We start from the raw sequence: 23,325 nt of genomic DNA, 5'->3' as shown, positions 1-23,325 counted from the left end.
TGACTGACGCAATGAGGAACAACAAAGAATAAATGAATGCAGCATACATCTCCAGCAAATTTTAATAACAATGAATGCAGGGCTAGAAGTTCTCTTGCAGTTGGTGAAAGATGAAAACTGCCACTAAAACAGCAGAGTCCTCTGTCAAACAAAGGCTAAGAAGAAGTTCATCAAGGAGATTGTTACACATCCTGCTGATGTTACTTGTTTTCTCTAGTATATGACTTCAAACAACTATCACACCTTTGCCTCCTGTAGAACCTGTTTGTGCAGCTTCTAGCACTACTTCCATACACTGAAAGACCAGTTTAATTCCCAAAGGCATTTCCTTCCTTCTTTTCACTTCTGTCATTTCAGGAAGAGATGACGACGCACAGAAACTCCTAAATTCACTACAGGTAACTTATAGGCGATTGAGCATAAAATACACAAGACATTTAAAGGTAGATCCTCAAGTAGAAAAATTAGATAATCTTCTTCAGAGCAGAGCAAGCATTTGGGGAAAAGATGAAGAAGCTGTTTTGACTTTCACCTACTTTTGGCCAGCTAAAAAAAATGGTCACACAAAAGCAAAAGATCTGGAGACACTCTGATGAATGAGAAATTACTGTTAAGCGTTCAGTTTTATCAGACCTCAGAGTGCTGAGCTTTGAAGAGGCACCTGACATAGGACTGACTGTACTTGAGTTTTACCTAGCCTCTATCAACACCGTGACTGCCACGGAACTAACAGATGAAACAGCACTGCCAAAGGGAACTAACTGTAGCAGGTGTCTAAAAGTTCAGCCTTGAGCATTCACCTTAATACTCAATACTAAACCCAAATTGTTTAGGCTAGGAATTGAGATCTTTCAAACAATATTTCCAACACATCTCAAGAGACAGGAAAGAGACCTTCTGCTTTGAACAGGGCTTTTCCTTAAAACAGGCCTTTACCTCAATCCCATGCATTATTTTGTTTTGAAGAGTTTTTACAGTGCAGTTAGCCATGCAGGCATTTCCAATGCAACTTGTTCTTTGCTCAACTATTGCTAAAAAAACAACTATTACCCTGCACATATACCAAATGAAATTTCAGTGGGTCACAATGGATCTAAAATGCAAATTACTTTTCAAACAGAACATGGAAAGGCATTTTTTCACTGATATGTCAAACCATGTCTGTTCCCTGGTGCACATCCACACTAGACAGCATGTGAATTTTGACTTATCACAGTGGAAGAAGAGGAGTTTCTCTCTTTTCACAGATGGTAAACAAACACAGTTTGGACGCTTTGTAACCCCATCCCAACCCCTCAAAACCAAATAAAATTAAGTGTAGTTCTGGACAGACACCAAGCCTGAGAAACTGCGGCCCAAAACCCAAAAGCTTTGGCAAATTTTAATTGAGAGAGGGAATTAAAATTAAAGCATTTAGGCAATTATTAACACAGTGGACAGACACTGTTGCTACCATTACGTTACAGCTATGTCTTCCTGCAGAATTGCAAGACATCAAGCTGCTCTAAACTAGGAAGCGATGACATCCTACTGCTTAAGAATAAGGCTGTAAGGAGGGGTCTGTCAATAAAAAGATACCACGTGCATCTAGAAGGGTGTAAAAGGAAACTACAACAGGAAATCGTAAGGCCATAATACTTTCATAAAGAAAGAGTGTTACCATTTCCCTTCACAGTATTTGAAAAGAAAACTTGCACATAGCCAAGTGGTGCTGTATTACTCTCCAGTATTGCAAAGAGGTACTACTGCAAATTCAGAAAGGACTGAGGCGGCTGAGAGTGGAAAGTGATAGCATGCAAACTTCTGGTTTGAAGATCAAAGCTGCTTTGAAGTTATGAGTATGCAGAAAATCTATCAAATCTCATTTTAAAAAAAGTAAAGTTATAAACTTAATTGGGCAATAACTTTCCAGGGTGTTGAAACTTTCCTATCCAAAGTAGCATTTTCTTCAAATAAAATTGCAACAGTTGCTTTAAAAAATGGGGTTTATCTTGGAAGTGTTTACACATTATTAACTAGAGTAATAAGTATTGATGTTAAGCCAACACATTTGGCTTGGGTAAGGGCCTGCTGTTAAGAATCAATTGTATTTTATGTTAATCAAACAAAGTTGAAACACAATGACCAGGAGAAGAAGGGAGATAGAACGAGAGAGAGAGAAGTAGAAAGAGAGAGAGAAAGCGAGAGAAAGAGAGAGAAAGCGAGAGAGGTCTGAAGCATCTCATGCCTATAAAATATTCCTAGGCTTACTTCAGGATATGAAATTTCTCAACAAAACCAGTTACAACAGTCAATTAATACAGAGACTGAAAAATAGGTCATATTTACAGAATTGTAACAGATATCTGTATCTTTGATTTTATTCTATCAAAGCTTCTTAGGACTCTAAGTACTATGAATCAGAGAACTTTTTCCCGCTCCGCTGTAAGCCTTCTTACCTGCTGCTACAGCTCTGAAGAGCTTCTTGTCCAAAATTCCCCCCAGTCCTCCGTTAAGGAAACTTTCACAAACCATTTTTCCAACTCACTTCCAGCCCAGGTGCTTCATGCCCTTTTACTTTTAATTTGTCCCCATTTTCTTGGTCTTTGTTCATTTGGTTATTTGTGGCAAAGACATTTAAATTATCAGTTGTGCACTACATAACTTAAACATGCTCTTTGCTCCTCTTCAGTCATCTCTCAATATGAACTCCTCTTTAAAGCATTTCCAGAACACAAACATAACTATCTTCTTTTATTAAACCCATCATCTGAATAAGAGTAATTAATGCATTGAGAAAGAAAAAAAAGCAGAAAAGAGTTTAGCGTCTTAGTTTTTATTTACCTTCATATTCTGCTTTCTTTGTTGCTTCCAAGTTTCTCCATTCAGTTCCTACAAGCCTGCTGAGCTCTCCAAAAGAGTAGTCTGGGTGCTGAGCTTTAATCACAGCTCTCATCTCGCTGCTAAATAAGATGTACCCACTCATGTTGATCTTCCTTTTTGATCCCTCCTTCTTGGTGCTGCCCTTAACAGACTTGGGAGTGGACTGTGAGAAAAAGCAGTTATGACCACAAGCGTACAAAAAAGAAGCTTCTTGACATATAAAATTCAAAGCTGTAAGAAATAGTATTTTAAAATATTCCCACATTTCTCTTGAACATATTTGCACAAGGACCAGCCAGCCAGAACCTAGAGAGAGACTGCATCTACTGATAGATGACAAGAGCATATGTACACAGTTACGAAAAGCACAGAGGCGAAAAAAAATTCAGCAATAACACACAAAAAAGAATCACGATGTTCTAATGCTTTTCAACCCTTCCACACATAATGCCACCTTTATTAACTGAGGCTTCAAAAAATTCTCAGTAAGACAACACAGAATGCTTACTATTAGCTAAAAATCACTCCAAACTGAACAAGAGGACTAAGAAAGGCTGAATAACAAATAAGTAAGTATTTGGAAGGCCAGAAGAGAGTAAGAGTAATTACATCATGTCGCAGATTTCATCCATTATGCTGTTCAGAAACATTGCCAATGCAAGTTGAATAAAACTTTTTGTTTGTCATTGTACATTTTATGAAAATTATTCTTCATGTCCTCCTCAGTCTTTGCAAGCCCTACCCTCTCTGGCTTCATCTTCCACTTTTCTCGTCCCAAAATGCTCTCTACTTTGCCTGCCAGACTTTCCTTTCTCTCTAGTGTTAACCTCTCATTACATAAGTAGCCATTTCTCCCTGAAAAACCCAAAGCCCAGTTTTGCTGATCATTGTTTACCTGCACAAAAAGTTGCCATCACATTCTTATGTCAATGGGTAACAAATTCTGCTCCTTTGCTTTTCCCACCATGGTTGCTCCTGTTGAGATCTTCTTGATGTTTCCACCCAACAAAAAATTTAACCTATTCTGACAATCACTGAGATACCACAGCTGGAAGCCCCTTTTTTAAGGCTTCTTCCAACTATATTTTTCAGAGAAGACCATAATTCACCCATATGCTGATTAATAATACACACAAATGCATTATCATACCAAAACCCTCAAAAGGCCCTTCTCATATCCTGAACATTACAAATTTCTTACATTTTGAAAAGTATAATTGATTCCAAATACCTAGCAGGGAAAAAAGGAAAGAAAAATACAGGCAACTGTTCTCTTCCTATCCTGGAATTCTGGTCATGTTACTAACTCCTTTTACTTGCCACTTTGACCCCACAGTTCAACATTTTTCGCTCAGCTAAAAACAAAGCTTCTGCAATACCAAGATGCTTAAGAAGTCTTGCTCATAAATTTAAGCCAGGCAGTGGATAAACTGAGGCATACTCGCATGTTATTCCAAACTTCACTGTATTAATTTTCAAATGGCAATCCACCCTTACTGTTTCCATTATGAACCTGAAGACAACACTTGTCTTTTTGGAAGGAAATCTTCTAGGTTTGTCTGTAAGATGGAGGAGGTGAAGAAAACTCCATGCAGGTTCTGAGATGACACACAAGGCATAAACAATTCATCCTGGCTTCTCAGGCAAGCCGACACTGGCAGATGGAGATTTCTCAATTTGGAAACAGGAAAATCTAATGATATATTTGGCCTCTTATACATCTATACTTAAGTAGCTACAGGTTTATCATCTGGTTTTGCCTTTATAGTGCTTGCAACAGTTTTGATAACAAAAATCTAATGTAAAAGCCTACCCACCAGTTTGGAAGGGCAAACAGGACTCTGAGAAACTGTAAGAATTCTGAATTAGGTTCTTGTACTCTCTGTTCTTTTACATCTCTGATACAACCATTTTTAAATGGACAGAATCTTCTCCATTTGAGCCCAATAACTGCATATGCAGTTTTAGATGTGCTAGGAGAAGAAATAAACCAGGAGGCCCCTTTTATGTCTTTCCTCAGCCACATTGCTAAAGCAAAAAATGAAGCTTCACATCTTTTTCTTTTTTTAGGTTCAACTCGATTCATAGCAAACTGCAGGAGGAGATCATCATCCACCTATTTGTCAAGCCCCACAGTACAACATATTCACTTGTCTTGACTCCTTTTACCCTTAGGTGTAGTTAGAGCTTTTTCATTATCAGGAGAAAAAAAAACTTTAAAAGTTCTGGGGTTTAGCAGCTGGTAAATAAAATTCCATATGTAAGAGAACATAAAGCAAACACATGCCTTTTACCTAGGAGCTCTACTGAAAAAGACACTTTTCACTTGGGACATAAGTAGAACAGATTATATGAAGAAGAAAATTTCTGTTCTAGATATTAGTTATCTCTCCACCAGACTTACACTGTGCTCTGAATAACAGCTCCAACACAACATGCCTTTTCTTTCCAATTCAGCAGTGTGAGGAATCTGCCTGGGAACTTGTGTATCATTCACTTCTTAGGATGCATTGCTATTGATCCTTGTCAGTTTTCATGATTTGTTTGGGTTTTGGTTGGTTTTTTTGTTTTGCTTTTTACTTCAAGTTCTAGACTTCAGAGTTCACATCTGTCTAAAGGTATATACACATATGTTGGATATATCCATTGAGTCTGACTTCTCACCAGTTACCCTGAAACCTCTGTGAGACTGTCCCATTACAAATGATTAAAAAAATTAAAATAATGCATCTATCAATCTGGCTTTAAAAAAATGATATTATGTATCAGCATTTAAATAAAACTTCTCAAGGGAATCTGAGCAAAACACAGCTATATAGAAAGACAGAAAGCAAAGGAGATCAAAGGACAGTGAATGCTGCAGAAGGCAGTTTGAGGACATCTTTAATGTCCAATGATCTCTATTTAAACTGCTTTCGGCAGCTGCCATGCTTAACAATGGTAATATTTTGATTTATTAGAAGTTACTTTTTCCCTCCTAAAGTGTTACATTATTTGGTTAATGCTGGCAACATGCTTTCTATTTGTAATACTCTGCAAGAGTTTTCATGCTACTTAAGAAATTCAGCATGTTAAACATGAGCAGTGAGATAACCTTGCACAGGAAAGTACATTTGGTGGTCTGCCCATATGGCAAAAATCACAATTAAACCAAGCTAAAACTTTCAAGTTCATCAACTCTTTTTCATGGCATCCAAATACAGTTATTTCTATCCAAGGGTCATATCCTTTTTTCAACTACCAATGAGGTCACTTGACAGTCAATGTAATGTGGTAGAAATCCGTATTGCTGGTTACAAAAGTTTCTGAAACTCTCTCTTGTTCCCATCCAGTCACTCCCGTGGCCTCTTTAATGCTGGCATTAGCTTGGATGTGGCAATGTGATGAGAGAGATAGAGGGTTTAATCCAGTTGCAAACAAACTTTTTGGTTAAGTTCATTCCCAATTAAAGCAGTTCCTCACCCTGCTTCAATACTCACTTAACATAAAAATACCAGGGCTTATGTAAGAAACACAGCAAGAGAGGGAAGGGAATCACAATTCCCCCATTTAAGCAGCAGCAATGACTCATGCCACATTCAGGCAGCATATATCCACACAGGATTCCTCTTTTACTTCCTATCCGTTTATCAGCAAATTAATACTAAAGCTTCTAGGACATCCAGTTCTGTTATTTTTTTATACAAGTTTCTATTTCCAAGTGAGAATGGTAACTCAATACTAAAAAAGTGATATTTTTTTTTTCTTCCATTTCAGGATGATGCACAGCATTTTCTAAAAATGTAGCAAAACCCTAACACCCCAAATGCCAGCTTTTTTCAAAATTTAAGCAGAAGCTTAAAAATGGGCGTTAGGTAAATTGAGAATTACAATTAAACCTTTACATCCCAACCTTATATTTAATATCAGGACCTGATATTTCTGAACAAGTGTCATAGAAATCCTACTAATTAGAAATAACATTAACATATCATACAGAAATGTACCCTAGATTTTCCTCACCTGAATGATTTTCTTTAAAAATATTTTCATGGACTTATAAGTATTCTGTGTATATGATAAAATGTTACTGTTTCACTGTTTACTTGCATTGGGGAAAGAATGTGGAATACAAAGGTTGAAAGGTTTCTCAAGGAAGATCCTTACCTGTGGTGGAGTATAAGGCATTATATCCAATTCACTAGCTAACGGGGTCTGAAGCTGAGGCATAGAAGGTGTTTCAGTCATATCACCTTCCTCCTCTCCCATCTCTTCCATGTCCTCCTCTCCTCCTTCCAACTCAGCAAATTTTGCTTCTAGCTGCTGAATCTTCTTTTCCAGTAGTGGAGATGGTTCCTTTTGAGGAACTATAGGTTTTCTGAAAGGTGGAGAAGGAATACAAAAAGCAGATGAGAATACACACATACTTTACAGGAGACAGCACATATTTTTGAAGAGAAAACCAACTTTTCTTCCTTTATCACTGAACAACATGGAAACAATGGTGACTCGGGATGTGCCTAAGCTTCTTTTCAGAACATTGAGCAGAAATCGTTCAGTGTTTATGGCCAGTGTTCCATTTCAGTCATTTGAAGGAGTTTTTTTAGTATTTTTTTATTTTTTACATTTTAGAAGGGGACTTCAATGCAGCAAATACTTCATTTCTGCAATAGAAGGCAGTTAACACCACATCTTCCTTAGATTTTACATTTTACTTAAGTTAGAACTTAGTATTTTTATTAGTATCAGTGTTCACCAACTGGAAAGCTATTTGTTACCCATAATGAGGACTTAAGCATTTTAATGACATTCAAGAGAATTTACCAATCTGATAATCTAACAACTTTTTCTAAAGTCAGGAGAAGAAAAAGAAAACAGCCACTGGTACTAAGACCATTAGAAAACTCTCGTTACGTGGACTTTTTCCCAAAAGTGCGATTAGTCAAAATTCACCTTCTCCTGCAACTGTGACTTTTATGTATGTATGTGTCTGGCTGGGATGGAGTTAATTTTCTGCACAGTAGCCCATATGGTGCCATGTTTTGGATTTGTGTCCACAACATAGTTGATAACACATCCATGTTGTAGTTACTGCTGAACAGTGCTGGCACATCGTCAAGGCCTTTTTCCCACTCTGCCCTCTCAGCAAGCAGGCTGGGGTGGGTAGTAAGTTGGCAGGGGAGACAGTGAGGACAGCTAAACAAAACTGACCAAAGGGATATTCCATACCATATGGCACCATGCTCAGCAACAGAAGCTGGGGGAATGGAGGAGGAAGGGGGACATTTGGGTTATGGCGTTTGTCTTTCCAAGTAACCATTATGCATGCTGAGGTCCTGCTTTCCAGGAAATGGCTAAACATCTGCCTGATGATGGAAAGTACTGAGTTTATTCCTTATTTTGCCTTCTTTGCACGTGGAGCTTTGCTTTGCTTATTAAACTGTCTTTATCTTGACCCAGGAGTTTTTATTCCTTTTGCCCTTCTGATTCTCTCCCTCACCCCACTGTGGGGGAGTGAGTAAGTGGCTGAGTGGGTGCTTAGCTGCCTACCAGAGTCAGTCCACCACAATACAGAAGATGCTCAGGTGCCCCCCTCAATCCCATCACTTTTTTACCTAAAATAGTATATTTCATCATCTACAACTTTTGCAGAGAGTGAAAACCTCTTCAGCCCTTTAAATTTCTTCATTTGTTTGTCACTTTCATTGTAGCGGCTCTCACAAAGAAAAACATCATTTTCAGAGATTTCTGTTGGTCTACAGGAGAGGAAGTCTTTGAATGAGAGAACCACACATTTTCCTGCAGAAATGAAAGAGCTGGGTAAGGCGGCAGCCACACTTGCAGACATTCTACAAAAAGTATGGAAACTCAGGTTTTTGCCAGTCTATTAAGTCTGGAAGATTCCCAGTACTTAAGGCAACTATGGGAAGCACATCAATTGATATCCCTCTTAAATAATGCCACTGATGAGAAACCTACACGAAATGAATGCAGCTTTTGGATTTTTTTTTAAAGAACAAGAAAACCTGCATAATAACAAACCCCATGATCACTAGTCAGTTAACTATATTTAACACAGCATCGTACCTACAAAACAAAGTACATAGTCAACACTTTATGCAACAAACCAAATTTCAACCTCCATCTGGACCAACTTTCCAATACTGGAGTAATTACATTAGTAAGTGAGAATAATGGAGTTTTATATTCTCTGGTTGCAGGCAATGTTCACTTTGATATCAGACATATAATTCCCTTATTGTAAGAAAGCTTCCCTATAGTGAAAATTCTCACTACAGGTCCCAAAGACAGGAATGCGTATTAGAAATGGACTGAATAATCTCTCCTCCTCCACTCAATGTGAAAAAAAAACATACTTGGAATTGAGCCTACACATAGCTATAAATCACTTCAGACTGTATAGGAAAAGAAAGAGAGTGTCCATTGGGTTTAAAGTTGTTAATAATTACCCAAAATGCAAGTCATCGGACAGGTCTCTTCCAAGTTACTCAAAAACACTTCCTTCTTGTAGAACATTTTAGTTGGTTCATGTTCAGTTTCTTCAGGATGTATAAAGATTGGACCAAAGAAATACGCAGCTCCATCTCGCACCCACATCTTTTCAATTCTGGAAGGAAAACCAAACCACTGACATAAAAGAAAGGCCGTCCCTCCTAAATGAGACAGCTGGATGCACTAGGTTGTTCTGGAAGACCATCAGTAAAACACGAGTACAGAAGAACAGCCTATTCCAACTACACAGCTGTATCACCTTTTTATTAGCAGGCTAAACTTCTACCTCAGGCTATTAAGAGCTTGTAACATTTAGCTTAATTCAGAAGACTTTTGTCATATCCTCTTTTATACTTTTTGCAACAAGTCTGTCTTTTGTCGAAATTATCTTTACAGACACAAACTGCAAATAAAAAAGTTGCACCTACCTTCCTACTCGAGGTCGCACTAACCCGTGTGATTTTATGAAGACACAGTCCCCAACCTTAAGCCACATATCATTGTAGCAAAGCTGTTCAAAGTAATGGCAACCAGGTTCTCCATTGGACATTTCTACTGGAACATCTTCTTTGTCCTGAAGAAGAACATGCATTTAGAAACTTGTGGAAAAAGGAAAACCAAATGCATAAACAAAAAGATGCCAGGTGCAGGCAAAAGACCTGGCTCTATCTTTACGCTACCAGTAATAGGTAAATGCTAAATCGAGCTGCATATGCAAGTGAGGGACCTTGAAATTTAAAAATGAAATAGCAAAGCCAAAGATACCCTCCATGTAGGTCACAAGCTTTCCTATTTCACAAAGCTGTAATTGTGCTGGTACAGTAATTTACAGGTCCTTTTTTTGTTCTACTGCTTCAAACTTAACTGGCCAAGCCAAGCCTTGTCAGCTTACTTCGATGGTTTGTTTTAAAGCACAGTAACATGCTTAAGAGGCAAGAATTGTGTATATGGCAAGTTAACATCCACAGAAATCTCATACCTCAACTCTCATATACAATAATATGAACACTGCATGTATTGTTTGCAAATTCATACCACTTGCCCTATTTAATTTCTTATTTTTTAGTCAAAACTCACATCGTGCCTTATTTGACTTTTTAGTCAGGTATTTCAGAAAGCCAATGAAAACAAAGGCTATCTCCCCAAAGTACTGAATGAAAAGACCCTACAAGTTTTCATTCTCTTCGTAGAAATAATTACTTCTTTTGCAATTATGTAAATAAATACTGTAATATATACTAAGTGTCTGATTAAAGTTGACAATGAGTATGGTGGGTATTCTGTCCTGAGGTTCTGTTAGAGAACTCAATATGAAGCAGATTTATTTTATGACTCTATGTTTGTTTGGGTTTAAGGGAATTTAATACTTTTATTTAAATTTATTTCTTTTATGACTCTAAATACAATAAACCATTTTATCCAGTATGTTGGACCGAAATATTCTTCCATATTTCGACAATAAACCACTCAGTTATCAACCATAAACAGGTCACAAATAACAGAATATTACATATTGCTTACTGCTGTCTAGCTACTGACTATTTTACTGAAATAGTACATAACAAAGCCTTTCAGTATTGCCACGAACTAAAATTAGACTTCTAGTTCTTCTGATTCTTTAGGCTTAAGGCAAGCTTTACCGTAAGAGCGTAATTTTCTTTTCTAAAGCTGTAAAAAAAAGTAACAACCTCTTCACATGATCACAAGAAAGCATTTGTAGAATCTGGCAAATATGTACAGTTTATTTTGTTTAGTCTATTTATATTTTGTTTGTATTTATTTACAAATATGTATAACATAACAGAAACATTAGATTTATTTAGATGTTATTGTGTCTAGATGCTGAGAAACAGACATCATGAGGGCTCATATTTTGCCATTCTTTATCTGTCAAACATAATTGATGTTCCACTTGGTATCTCACATACCTTTTCAAGATGAAGAATACTTTCTCCCACCTTACTGTCCTCCAGTGTTTCAGCATGTTTCTCCTCATCTACTTTATCTGTATTAGCAAACACAGAAGCAACACGGACCACAGGCAGGGGCACGTCTCGTGGGACAAATCTTACAGAGCTTACAGGCATAGTCCACAGTTTAATCTTTTTAAAAGATTTTGTCTTTGCAGAATAACGGGACTCACAGACATAGACATCCTCATCTCTGAAGCTTTCAGGACACAATTTAAAATATTCCTGCAGATTGAAGAAAAAATATTAAATATTTCAGCAACACACATACATACCCCAACAGACACACAGTGAACTCTCTGTTTCCTGTTTTTTTTTTCATGTTTCTATCAGAAACGCTTTTAGACTAATGAAGCCTTTCTGCTGAGTTCTTTTCTTCCAGTTTGACGTCCAAGTTACATTAAAAATTAAAAGCAAACAACAAACAATCCCACCCCTAGAGAAGCAGCTAAATTCAGTACACGTTACCATGTGAGAAAAGTTAGGTTTTATTCATTTACCAAAACGGTACTTAAACAAGTACAAGATCTACAGCCTAAACCCACCTTTACAAGATTTCTGAAATTTGACTTGGAAAGAGGACACTATCACCAAGTTTGGGGGGGGGGCTAAACTCCATGCTCATTGATAAGTGACCGTGATATCCATTCATGCACTCAGCAGCTGTAGCACTTTGTTCCATACAAACATACTCCCTTCAAAAAATTTGGCTGATAGGTATGTTGCAAGCAAGCCCCAAATCCTCAGCACAAGGACGATGTGGAATCAAACTTGAGACAGAGAAGAAAGACTTCATCCTCTTGCCAAGCCATTCAGGCCTTCCTCTCTACCAAACCTAAATCTACATGCTTTTATGGGAACTTTTAAGAATTTACCTGCAATTTCTCTATCATACACTCTGAAAAATCAGTTAGCTAATTATCGAATAATCATGATTCTACAAACCAACCAGCAATGGGAAACACCATCACTTGGGTGAACTATGTATCTCGTGAAGCAAATGAAGAATACAAATAGTACATGGGAGCAAGTCCTATTTTATTTAAATAATGGTAGAACATCTCTATGTTACAATACCTACAGCTTTTCAAGAAAATAACAGAGAACATATTTGCTTAACAAATCAGTCTGAATAGTCTCTCACCTTGACAAACATGACCACACATTTGCCTAAAATTTTGCTAACAGGAACTTTATTGTAATAGTCACTTTTAAAAACTTCTTTCTCCAAGAATTTTCGTGTTGCAAGATGAAATGTTTCATTTGGTCGATAAAACCAACAGCCGTAGAGCCATTTCTCACCTTTAAAAAAAACAGAGAAGGGAGAAAGAAAAAGAAAAAAAATGTAAAGTGGCATATTCTCTAGTGCATGAGCAAGGAAAAACAACTACAGATTGATTGATTAATCAAATAGCCACATAGTCATTTATACTGAGAGTAAACTGTTTTAAAACAGAACAAGATTCCTTAACTGTTTCAGGCAAGGAAAACTAGGTTGCATAAAAAACCTGACAGCTGTTTTTTCCCCATTAAAACCTGACTCAGTAAAATAAAGGAGTCAGTTCTTATTTATACATCTTGACTTTCAGGCCTTAAAATGGCCTCAAAGTCCACACAACAGTCACCTGATTATTTGAAGAACCTTGGATAACTGGTTTCGAGTTTTTTAAGAACTATTTCTTCCATGTTACGCTGTGACAAATTAAAATTGTTAACAATGATTTATAAAGTAATTATAATTATGTACTATTTTTGTAAATAAGAGAAAATCTGTAGGCTGAACCAGAATAAAAAGTGCTGTGCATTTTCTCCATCACAGACAAACAAACGTTAAGAAACCTCCAGCTGGCCAGTGGTCCATCTACTCAAATATACTGCATCCAACTGAGTGAGCAGGACAGACTATTAGGAGAACGCATTTGATCTTGGCCACTCGCCGTAACTCATTCCACTGCTCCTACAGTCCCTGCATTAGGGGGGTTAGAGAGCTGTTCTCCTTATCTGGCTATTATTTGCTAGTTATTCCCTTTATTACTTGTTTTTGATCTGTTGTATTTGGAATTGCCTCACACATTTTTGAACCTGATGATTATAATCTGCTGATTATCATCCACAAGGTCCTGGGGAAGTCAGGAGACTCGCTACCCCCTGCATTAAGAAGCCAAAGACTTGCATGTGTTTTAATCTGATTATTGTCAATGGGTGCCCTCTAACTCTAGTACTGATGGATTTTTCAAATAGTATTTCTGCATTCACCTTATCTACCCACCTCATGATTTTGTAAGCCTTATGTATATCCTGCCTTACATTTCTCCTCTTCAAATTTAAGAGTCACAATCTTTTTAATCTGTCTTTGTAACACACCCATTTCATGACTTTAGAAAAAAGTGCAACCAAAATGGTTAACTCCACTATACCCCACTGTAGTTCTCAGGAACTGTAGTTTCCAGGATTGCTGAGAGTGCACCATGCTTATCTGATACTCTTGTCATATCTCTAGCCTTCCTTACACTTAAGAGAAGTACCTCCTGCAAACAGAAGGCATCACTGATGATAAAAAACAAAACAGTATTTGTTATCCTGATTTGGCCTAGGAAATGCAAGATTCAGCTCAGATCTGGAATTTAACAAAGGCAAGTCCTGAAACTGAGCTGTTCTGTAGAACATTTGCAGTTAAACATGCCCAACTTTGGTTCAGATTTCTCAGCCCAGAAAAATCCCATGTGTTCTGTACCTAAATTACAAGCAGCCCATCCCACTGAGAAGAGCTTATTCTCTGGGATGCTTACAACTTAAGGGTAGGTAGGGATGAACAAAAAAGCATGTGCTGATTTAAGAACTTTATATTTGTAATTTGTAATTACACATTATTGTTTGGAACAAAGCAATTCAAAACCAAGAAAAATACTCGCCAGTCTACACATACTTCTGCAAATAAAACAAATAACATCTACACAGAAAAAGGTCAAATTGGAGGTTTTAAATAGTGATAAGAAGTTTTACCATATTGTTTTCTTATAGCAAAGACATCCTTACCAGCTGAATCTTCCCACAGCCTCTCAATACAGACTATGTGAGGTTGCAAGTTGGCTTCAGCAGGCTCCACGTACACATAATCTCCTACATGGTACATGCTGTTCTTGAAGCTGCAATCCTGGCTGTAGGTCCGATGCAAGCTTGACAGCCCAGCTGATCCAGAAGAATCTTCACTCTTTTCAGCTTCTTATTTCAAGAAGGGAAAAATAGATGTCAGCAATGCCACATTTCCACATTAGCCAAGATTACCAATATGAATGCCCTCACCCTTTGCTGAATGCAGAACTGTCACATGATATCTGATGTGTCCCTCTGTCACTGACTTCCAGTGTGAAGGAAGGGTTTAAGTGTGTTTTGTGCTGCCAGCCTTTCTGCTACTGGTGCCGCTGAAGGCTGGGTTTCCCTTCTTTAGCCAAATTTTATTGAGACCCCACAGTGTGAGCTTCTGAGATCAGAAGCCTTCCAAAAGGCACATTTTGCTTTCTTTGGGGTTTTTAGCTCTTGAATGAAGACAGAAAAAGAGCACTACAGCTGCTTAAAATACTGAGCCTGGTTGGAGCAACTGTCTTTACTGCTGCTGACATCAGTGCTATGTGGGAAGATGAACTATGTTAGAAAGACAGTTCAAGGACAAAGAGCTAACAGCTCTGCTCCCATCTATGGAAAGAAGCAATTAGAGCGCTTTATTCATTCCCCTAGACATGCTCCACAACGATTATATGGACAGTAACAGACAGGAATTGTAAAACACAAAGGATCTTCGCAGAAGTTTTCTTGTCCATTCCTCTTCATGCTCATAGTAGCCAAGTAAAAAATCCAAAAGGCTTACTTATACAATTTCTTTAACAGTGTTAAAAGCATGATCATAGACAACACCATCAGCACATCAAGAAACCAGTAGTTGTCAAAAAGGAAATTACTAAAAAGGTCATTTAGAATAGTCATTGCTAAGTTTATTATCAGCAAAAAGCTACAGTAAAAACCAATTGTTTTCTTTTATATCCTTGAAATAGGACTACTGGTACCCCAGTGTGTTTTGCTTAAAGAGTTTATATACGGTTAGTATCTACCTACATCTCTTTCTTGAAAGCCATCTGGCCTGGCTGTTAAGGATCAAAATAAAATAAATCTCTTGTAATTTTAAAATATAAGACCCATAATGGACAACCTGACTATTAAGGTCCCTTCGGTTAGTGAAGCTGCATTAACAACAGAGCATACAACATATGCATATGTACATTTTTCAATTAATAAATTAAAATTAATGAAAATAAAGTAGCTACCTCGTTTCTCCTCCTCTCTTTTGAGCTTATCCTCCTCTATTTCTTTGGGCAGTTTTTCCTTCTTTTCCTTTTCAACATCATTGTGAAGGTGCTTGGTGGTATAGCTGAGAGCAGGCGACAGAAGAATCTCTCCATTCTTACAGAGCTCATCTCGAATTTTAATAAAGAACTGCTGAAGTTCGACTGCATCCTCATAAATCTCTGAATCAGTCCTGTACAAAAATATGTACAACAGGGCAGAAACACAGTTTGTGCAGAGTCGAACAGGATCCTAAACACACACACATCAATCACCATACTTAGTGATAAAACTAAAACTTCAATCTACCAGTAGATTTCTGTGCTTACTCTTAATAAGCAGCAGTAGACACTGGCAAGTCATGCTCCACCTGCTACTCTGCTGTCAGTTTGTATTATAATTTACCCAAAACAGTATTTTTGTATACACCAGTTGTAAAACACCAGAAAAATCAAAGGTACTAGCTGCCACCAAAGCTACCTGCCACTGGACCTCTACAATCTGTTAACTTCCAAAAACTCAAATAACAACATCATTAATAAAACTGACTTATTTTAATTACCCATAGTAGATTTTTTAATGTCATTTTTTACCTCTTCTCCTTCAGAGTCAAGATCTCACCTGCATATCCCAAAGTACGCTACCTAATTCAAGTAAAACACTGCAAGAAGTCGCAAGTGTTCACAGCTTTTGCACAATATTACCATAACTTATACAACTGTGATTGCTCCAAAAGAGTAAGACACTAGTTAAGCAGTTAGTAAACAGCTCCTCCTCTTTGTTTTTTCTATTTGAAAATTAGCACAAACCTGGTTTTCATGAGGTATGCCTCTGGAAGATTAACGTCAAAATTATTTCATGGCAGAAATCTAAATTTTACTTGTTTTTAAACAAAAGCATACATTCCACTGAAGATCTGATAAAGCTTTTGAGATGTAGTTTTCTAAACCTCTATATCAAGGGAAAGCTAACACCTTAAGAAAACTTCAGCCTTTGTCTAATGTTAACATGCAAAACTCATGTGATAAGAGAAAGAATACCTGAAAAATAAGGCTTCACTCACCTGTTCATTCTTCTTGCCCTCTCTAGTACCTCAAACATATTCTCCTGGAACAAGTCCAATCTTCTATAGCGGTTGTTTTCAACATTTTTTCGGATAATATCAAAAGTCAGAGGAGGTTTATTTGGGAAGTTGGGATCAACAGCAGGAATCTCAGCTAAGGAGTCGCTGTAGCATCTGCCCTCGTCATCCTGGTGGCTCATAACAGATACAAAAAGGTTATGGATAAGTTCCTGAATTAGCAAAGTGACATTGGGCACATGAGAATCCTCATCTCCTTCTATTTCTCTCCGAGTTTCAAGCAAAACTTTATGCAGGACCAGGGCATCTTTATAAATCAAAGATTCTGGCTCGTTATATGTGCAAGCGTTATTGAACATCATTACAAAGTCCTCTACCATGGAATCAATATCCTGGTATTTATTTGCCATCATATGACTTCTGATCTTTTCCATGTCAACGGGCTTTTTAATGGTTACATAATAGTCAGGAAGTTCAGACCGAGATGGCAGCCGCAAGAAGATGGCACTTAGTCGCCTGCCTCGTTTATCCGTGTAATTCTTAACTGCTTCATACACCTCATTCAATTTCTGTTGCATTGGAGTCATGTATTTTGATTTTTTAGGAGAAATGCCACTTTTTCTACCTAAGCAGACAAAAAGAGAAACAAAAGAAAAAAATCATTATAAAAATAGACTTTGCACACTTCTTTTCCCATCTCCCTTCCACTAGAGAGCTGCTTACAGAACCACCACTTTATGGTACGAGCAGAAGATTCACCACATTGCAGCCCATTCCAAGTGGCCGTTGCTTTTGTCTTCTGTAACTGTATGCATATTTTCTTTAAAATGTTATTCTTTTGGCAAGCATAGAATCATATGTTACTATGTGGTCCAACTGGGAAAGGTCTCTTCAGACTTAAGCATGGAAAACATCTTTTCCTACCTAATGTTATTAATAACTCCTCTAAACCGAATTTCATCTTACTACCTTTACGTGAACTGAGCTCTACAGCCGTTAAAAATCCAGTCATCCCAGGGTTTTTTCTATCACTAAAATGAAGCATTCTAAATGTTATCAGATTCCTTTATGACAGGTTTATGCCAAATTAGAGAGGATTATTATAGGTAAAATGTAAAATAAGGCCTCCCATGGGATTTATCGATCAGATTAACTTTTTGATTAATTCAGGATCTCTGTTACTGTACTGCATAGTCTCTGCCTGTGAATTCTCTACTGCCTGTACCTTACCTAAGAGCTGCACACTTCTGTTTTCAAGGGGGTTGTGTGCAGTTATTTTCTTTAAGCCTTTCTGTGCAATTTTATCCTTCTCAGTTTGCTAAATTCTAAACACTTAATATAAGGGCACATAAGATTTGAGTAGCAGCAAATCTAGTTTGTAAGGGCAACAGCTCTAGGAATAGATATTGTTGGAAATTTCACTTCTATGTTTTTCATGGCTTTCAATGATTTTCCAGATAAAGCTCACATTTCTTTTATCATTCTGTGGAAATCCTAGACATTTGACCAGGGAAATTAAGAGCTTTACTCAGTCTGAGAAGCATCTAAATGTGACTAAATGTCAGTCATTTCAACAACTCCCTAAATTTTATTTCTTCGTTCTAAGTTAATTTTCTTAGAAAATGCTATATACAACAACTAAATTCTATTATGTTTATATGTAAATACACAATTGTTGTAATGATTTTGAAAATATAATTCTACTTTGCATGGCAGTGTAACTTTGCAGATCATGTCTTCTATTCTAAAAGGAAGATCTGTTATCTGTATTGTTAGGTTTTCGTAAATGTTGAAATGAGACATAAAAATGTATGAGGTTGCCTTACTTAGCTTTAGTTTTGGGGATGCAACTTCATCATCTTCAGCTAGTGGTCCCAGTTCTTTTCTTTTTTCTTTAAGGATCTTTTCCAGCATATGGGCATCATTGTATACCTATCAATCAGTAACCAAAAAACAAAACAAGGTTTACTGTGTTTTGACTAGTTTAGAACTAGCTCCCAAACAACATTTAAATGCTAGTTTGAAAAAGCTGTATGCAAAGCCAAGTACTTGAATAAAAAGGTCCCATTTCCCAAATGGGACCTTTAATAGACTTATATGTAGGTAAGCAGAACTGATGAACACCATCGAAATCAGGGAGACATAAATCTTGAATAAATTATCCAATTAAGCTTCATTTCTATTCCAAAGACTAAAAATGGCAAGGTGTAGTTGTCTTATCAACTTCCTCATCAAACCATTCTGTTAAGCAATGAAAGATCTCTTGAACTACTGTGATTCCATCAAGGTACAAAGGACTATAACACTCCTCCTGCATCTTCAAATCCAACCCAGGTGAACACAACCTCATCAAAAAGTCCTGTACAGTAGTTGATCAAGTTCCTCATTAGAAATAGCTGGGGGTTTCTTACCACCACTCTGTTCCACATCATCATGCTTGCTGGCTGAGAAACATCACCATATAGAAACACACTACAATATATTTGTAAATTAAAAGCAGATTCTTTTCAGACTCCTTTGCTGTGCTGAACAAGTCAGGTCTTCTAGTCTGACCTCCCACGCTTTACACTTCCATGAAAAGAGAGCTGGATTCTTTCCAATTAAGACATCCCTTCTCAGAGGTTCTGAGCTCCAAATCACATGTTGATGATCATTCACTGTGCAAATACCTTCACGTGATTAACCGAGCATGAATAATGAGAATTTAGTAACCAGCTTATTTGTTTAAAACATACTAGGAAATATTCAGCTGACGTTCTTTGTAGTAGAGGAACAAATTTAGCTAACAGGCAATAAATCTAAACTTTGCAAAGGAGCGTGTTGCATTTCATGTTTATACAACTACAGATGAAGACAGGATTTAAAGCATCAGCAGAAAGAGTCATATTTCTATTTTAGTTCAGTAAGCAATTATCATAAATAATGTGAGTAACAGTCAAAGCTAAACCATCCTAACATAATCTATATGTCTGCAAAGAAGCAGAGAGGTAAGCGTGACTGCAGAATCAAAACAGTACCTGGGAGCCTTCCTCATTATAATGCCTTGCATTTCGGAACATGAGCTTCATGTCTTCAATCATGGCTTCTTCTCCTGCATACTTATCATTGCGGATGTTGTGTTCTATCATTTTCAAGTCCATTGGCTCCAAGATAATTTTGTAATAGTCTGGATAGTCCTTTTTGGATGGCTTAACCATAAACAGATCACAGAGCCGTCTGCCTGTGCCTGGTTCTCGAGCTTCCAGAACTGCATTGTATAAGATCTTCATTCGTTGCTTTCGTATATTCTTTTTACTGTCAGGTTAAGGAGAAGAAGAATAAGGAAAAAATAAATTTCAGGGGCTCTTTTCCCCACTTCCAACACCAATATCAATATGACATTACCCTCTACCATGAAAATACAACTGCAACCATCAAAACACACACATAAAGGTTCAACATTAAGACAGTGTACTAAAAACATAGGTCTATTTGCAAATAATGACAGCATCATAACCAGCAGTCTACTAAATAAACAAGAAACCAACTTCAAGATATGATTTTTCTCTCATTCACCTTGAATTTGTGTTCTACAGAGTAAAACAAATAACTAGTTTTCTAAAATGCAGAGGTTGAATAGAGCTCTAAGCACTTTTCAGCTGCAGAGAAAGCAGATCAGTCAGGATTATGCGTCTGAATCTAAGACCTGAAGATCTAGTGTAAACTGGAAAAAATCCCTCAGCTAGTATCTTCATGACTACCTCTGGTGAATACAGAATATCAAAGACTTCAGCTATTTATCTCAGAGTAATTCTGTATCTTCTTTGGTACCAGATACAAACAAGAAAATAAAAGACATCAAGAATGTAGCAGAAAGAAGAGTCTGGATTGCTTAAATATCTGTCAACCACAGTCAAATGAAGTTACAAGTCAATAAAGCTCACAAAACTGCAAACCCAGGTAGAAAATAGCCATGCATATGCTGTCACCACAAACTTTATAGTCATCCTATGGGTAGCTACTATGGCTGTCTCAAGAAATCTACATGATCTATAAGCAAATCAAATAAGGGAGAGGAAAGCTTATGTTAATAAAGTATAATCTCAGCTCAGATAACATGGCACTCTTAGAAATGCAATCTCTACAAAGCACCTCTGAACCAGCTTCCAAATTGCAATCTCTGTAAGACTTACTGAAGTAGTTATCACTTTGACTACATTATCTGCAAAGACAACAACAAAAACTATCTTCATTTGCAGAATATGCAAAACATCACCATACAACTTGCTAGAAACCAAATTGCATCACAGATTCTCCATCATTTTCCATCATTTCCATCTTTTTCTCCTACATTTAAAATATACCTAATACAGCATGAAGCATCATGCCTCAGACATCTCTTGCTCCTTGGTGAGGTCAGCAAAATAACTAATGAAAATCTTTTTCACAACGTGATAAAATTAAAAATGTATCTTCTATAGGTTAAAAACTTTTTTTCTGCATTACCTTCACTGCTGGAAACTGTTAGTGGTTCCCACTAGCAGATGAGTAGTGCCAGAATAGAGACATGCTTCCGAATTCTCCATTTTAACATGTTTCTGTGTTTTAAGATTTAGTTCAATGAAAGTAAGGCAAAAACAAAGGAGAAATAGTAAAAGGCCTGCCAATACTCAAGATTCAGGTCGTGCATATGATACATAAAAGGGAATTCAAACACAGGATGAATTTTGCTTGGGTTACTAACTTCCTTCCTTCAGCAACATTTTGGAATTCCTCAGTGCTTCACTTCCATTAACAGCAGCATATACAATCTTCTTTTACTTCCTATCATTTAGCAAGTGAAACTGGTAACAACTGTTGAACTGACATCAAGAGCTTTTTCAGGTTGACTTCAGGGCATGAACAAAATACAATAATTTTGATTTCCCTTACCTACATAGACAAATTTTCTCCTTTACTGTTCTTAGATGACAAGGCCTGACAGATTCCTTCTTTTAAGCATTTCAGTATTCTCTTGCACAAGGTGATCAAAAGCAACGTAGGGTTAAAAGGACACTGATGACAGTTTGACTTACTCGATTAGGTTAGTACTTCTCTTTGAATCTGAAGATCACAAAACTACCAATTTTTGCAATTTGTTCTTTCCTGATCTTCATTTGGTACTATCGTCTGACCTACCGTTCACTACTTTTCTTCTTCTTAGCATCTTAGCATCCCTAGATCATACCACCTTGTAAAGTCATGTTAAGGTTTTATCTCTGCAGATTTTTTTATGAGTGTACATTGTTGCACTCAGTTGACTGCTCTTAAGTGAATCTTTGCTGATGCTCTATTCCATTCCCTTCCTCCCTCCACAACTGCTGTTACTTTTACAAAACAAAGAACTAAAAATACAGGAAGCTGAAGGTCACAACACCAAAGAAAGACGCTGAGTTAGTTTTACACTGGCAGTTGTCACTATTGCAATAATACTAACAGAAGTTGGAACTTGTTTCAAATGATACCATGAAGCAGACTAGAAAAAATATCTCTTGCTGGAGTGAGATGCATCACTAATATTAATTACACAACAGCTATGACTGTTAAAGAATACTTTCCATAAACGATCACTATTGCTCACTAAAAGAGTGTATTTTAAATCATTGTGAATTTTGTTCACATTACAGTATCCAGAACAATCAACCCATTATACTCAGTTTATCTATTTGTCAAATACCCTCTTCAGTCCAGCCACTGACAGGTAAGTAACCGAAGAGTGCAAATTCAGAATGGAGAGAGAAGCAGTCCTCAAAGATGAATGATGACAATTCCTCAAGCAGAGTTTAGGTCATGGAAAATTCATGTTTATGCCAGAAGACTTCACCAAATAAAAACATTTGTAGAGCAATATAATACTATACACTTTCAAAACATTTATTCAGCCCAACTGTTAACTTTAATTATTATATTCTGAAATTGCTACCCAAACTACAAAAATAAATACTGAACTAATAGTAGAAAAGAAACAGTAATTGCTAAGAACCTGTGAAGACATACCAGACCAAAAACAAACCCCTACAAATAAAAATCCTGAAATCCACTGACAAAATTACCCAATTCAGTGCAACTACAGTGTCTGTGCCACTTAGTGAAGTTATGTTGACAAATGCCAACTAATGGGCCAAAAAAGGAAAATTAATTCAAAACTATTTACTGACTTTATTAGAATCAACACTTAATGAGGTTAAGTTTCAGAATTACAAATCCTTATGCAAATGCTAAAAACCATATATTCTCTTTAACAAATAAAAGATGTAGCAATGTCATGGTCTGCAGGAACTACAGAAGTACATACCTTTTCCTTTTTGAGCTTCCAGTATCAGATGTAGCAGAAGAAATCATACTGTCCCCATCCTCAATGTCGTCTCTCCTAGCAAGCTCCTTCTTCTTTGCCTGAAAAAATAACAAAACCCTGAAGCCAAACTCACTGATGAACACTTTTCAGAACAGTATTAAACATCAGAACAGATCAGATGCACAAAGAAAGATGGAACTACAAGTTTTGAGACTAAACCACCATCAAAATATTTTCAGTGATTTATTTAATATAAGCTGGCCAACATA

General features: G+C 37.0%; 1 protein-coding gene across 15 annotated transcripts in view; it reads right to left on the bottom strand.

The window, feature by feature from the left end:
* Positions 1 to 23,325, bottom strand: part of PBRM1 (polybromo 1) — a 65,537-nt gene that overhangs the window by 12,592 nt on the left and 29,620 nt on the right. For all 15 annotated transcript variants that reach the window (XM_033004580.2, XM_033004589.2, XM_033004587.2 and 12 more), the window contains 13 exons: positions 23,057 to 23,154; positions 19,761 to 20,037; positions 18,570 to 18,675; positions 16,726 to 17,368; positions 15,644 to 15,855; positions 14,361 to 14,546; positions 12,469 to 12,626; positions 11,283 to 11,549; positions 9,783 to 9,928; positions 9,312 to 9,469; positions 8,457 to 8,640; positions 7,009 to 7,219; positions 2,824 to 3,025 (listed from right to left, as the gene is read on the bottom strand). In XM_033004580.2, coding sequence (XP_032860471.1) covers positions 2,824 to 3,025; positions 7,009 to 7,219; positions 8,457 to 8,640; positions 9,312 to 9,469; positions 9,783 to 9,928; positions 11,283 to 11,549; positions 12,469 to 12,626; positions 14,361 to 14,546; positions 15,644 to 15,855; positions 16,726 to 17,368; positions 18,570 to 18,675; positions 19,761 to 20,037; positions 23,057 to 23,154 — 2,848 coding nt within the window. The remainder of the gene's footprint in view (positions 1 to 2,823; positions 3,026 to 7,008; positions 7,220 to 8,456; positions 8,641 to 9,311; positions 9,470 to 9,782; positions 9,929 to 11,282; positions 11,550 to 12,468; positions 12,627 to 14,360; positions 14,547 to 15,643; positions 15,856 to 16,725; positions 17,369 to 18,569; positions 18,676 to 19,760; positions 20,038 to 23,056; positions 23,155 to 23,325) is intronic.

Source organism: Tyto alba, unplaced genomic scaffold (assembly GCF_018691265.1).
Source record: "Tyto alba isolate M040663 unplaced genomic scaffold, T.alba_DEE_v4.0 Super-Scaffold_3, whole genome shotgun sequence".
NCBI lineage: Eukaryota > Metazoa > Chordata > Aves > Strigiformes > Tytonidae > Tyto > Tyto alba.
Note: the sequence above shows the minus strand (reverse complement) of the source record. Positions and strands in the feature narration are given on the sequence as shown.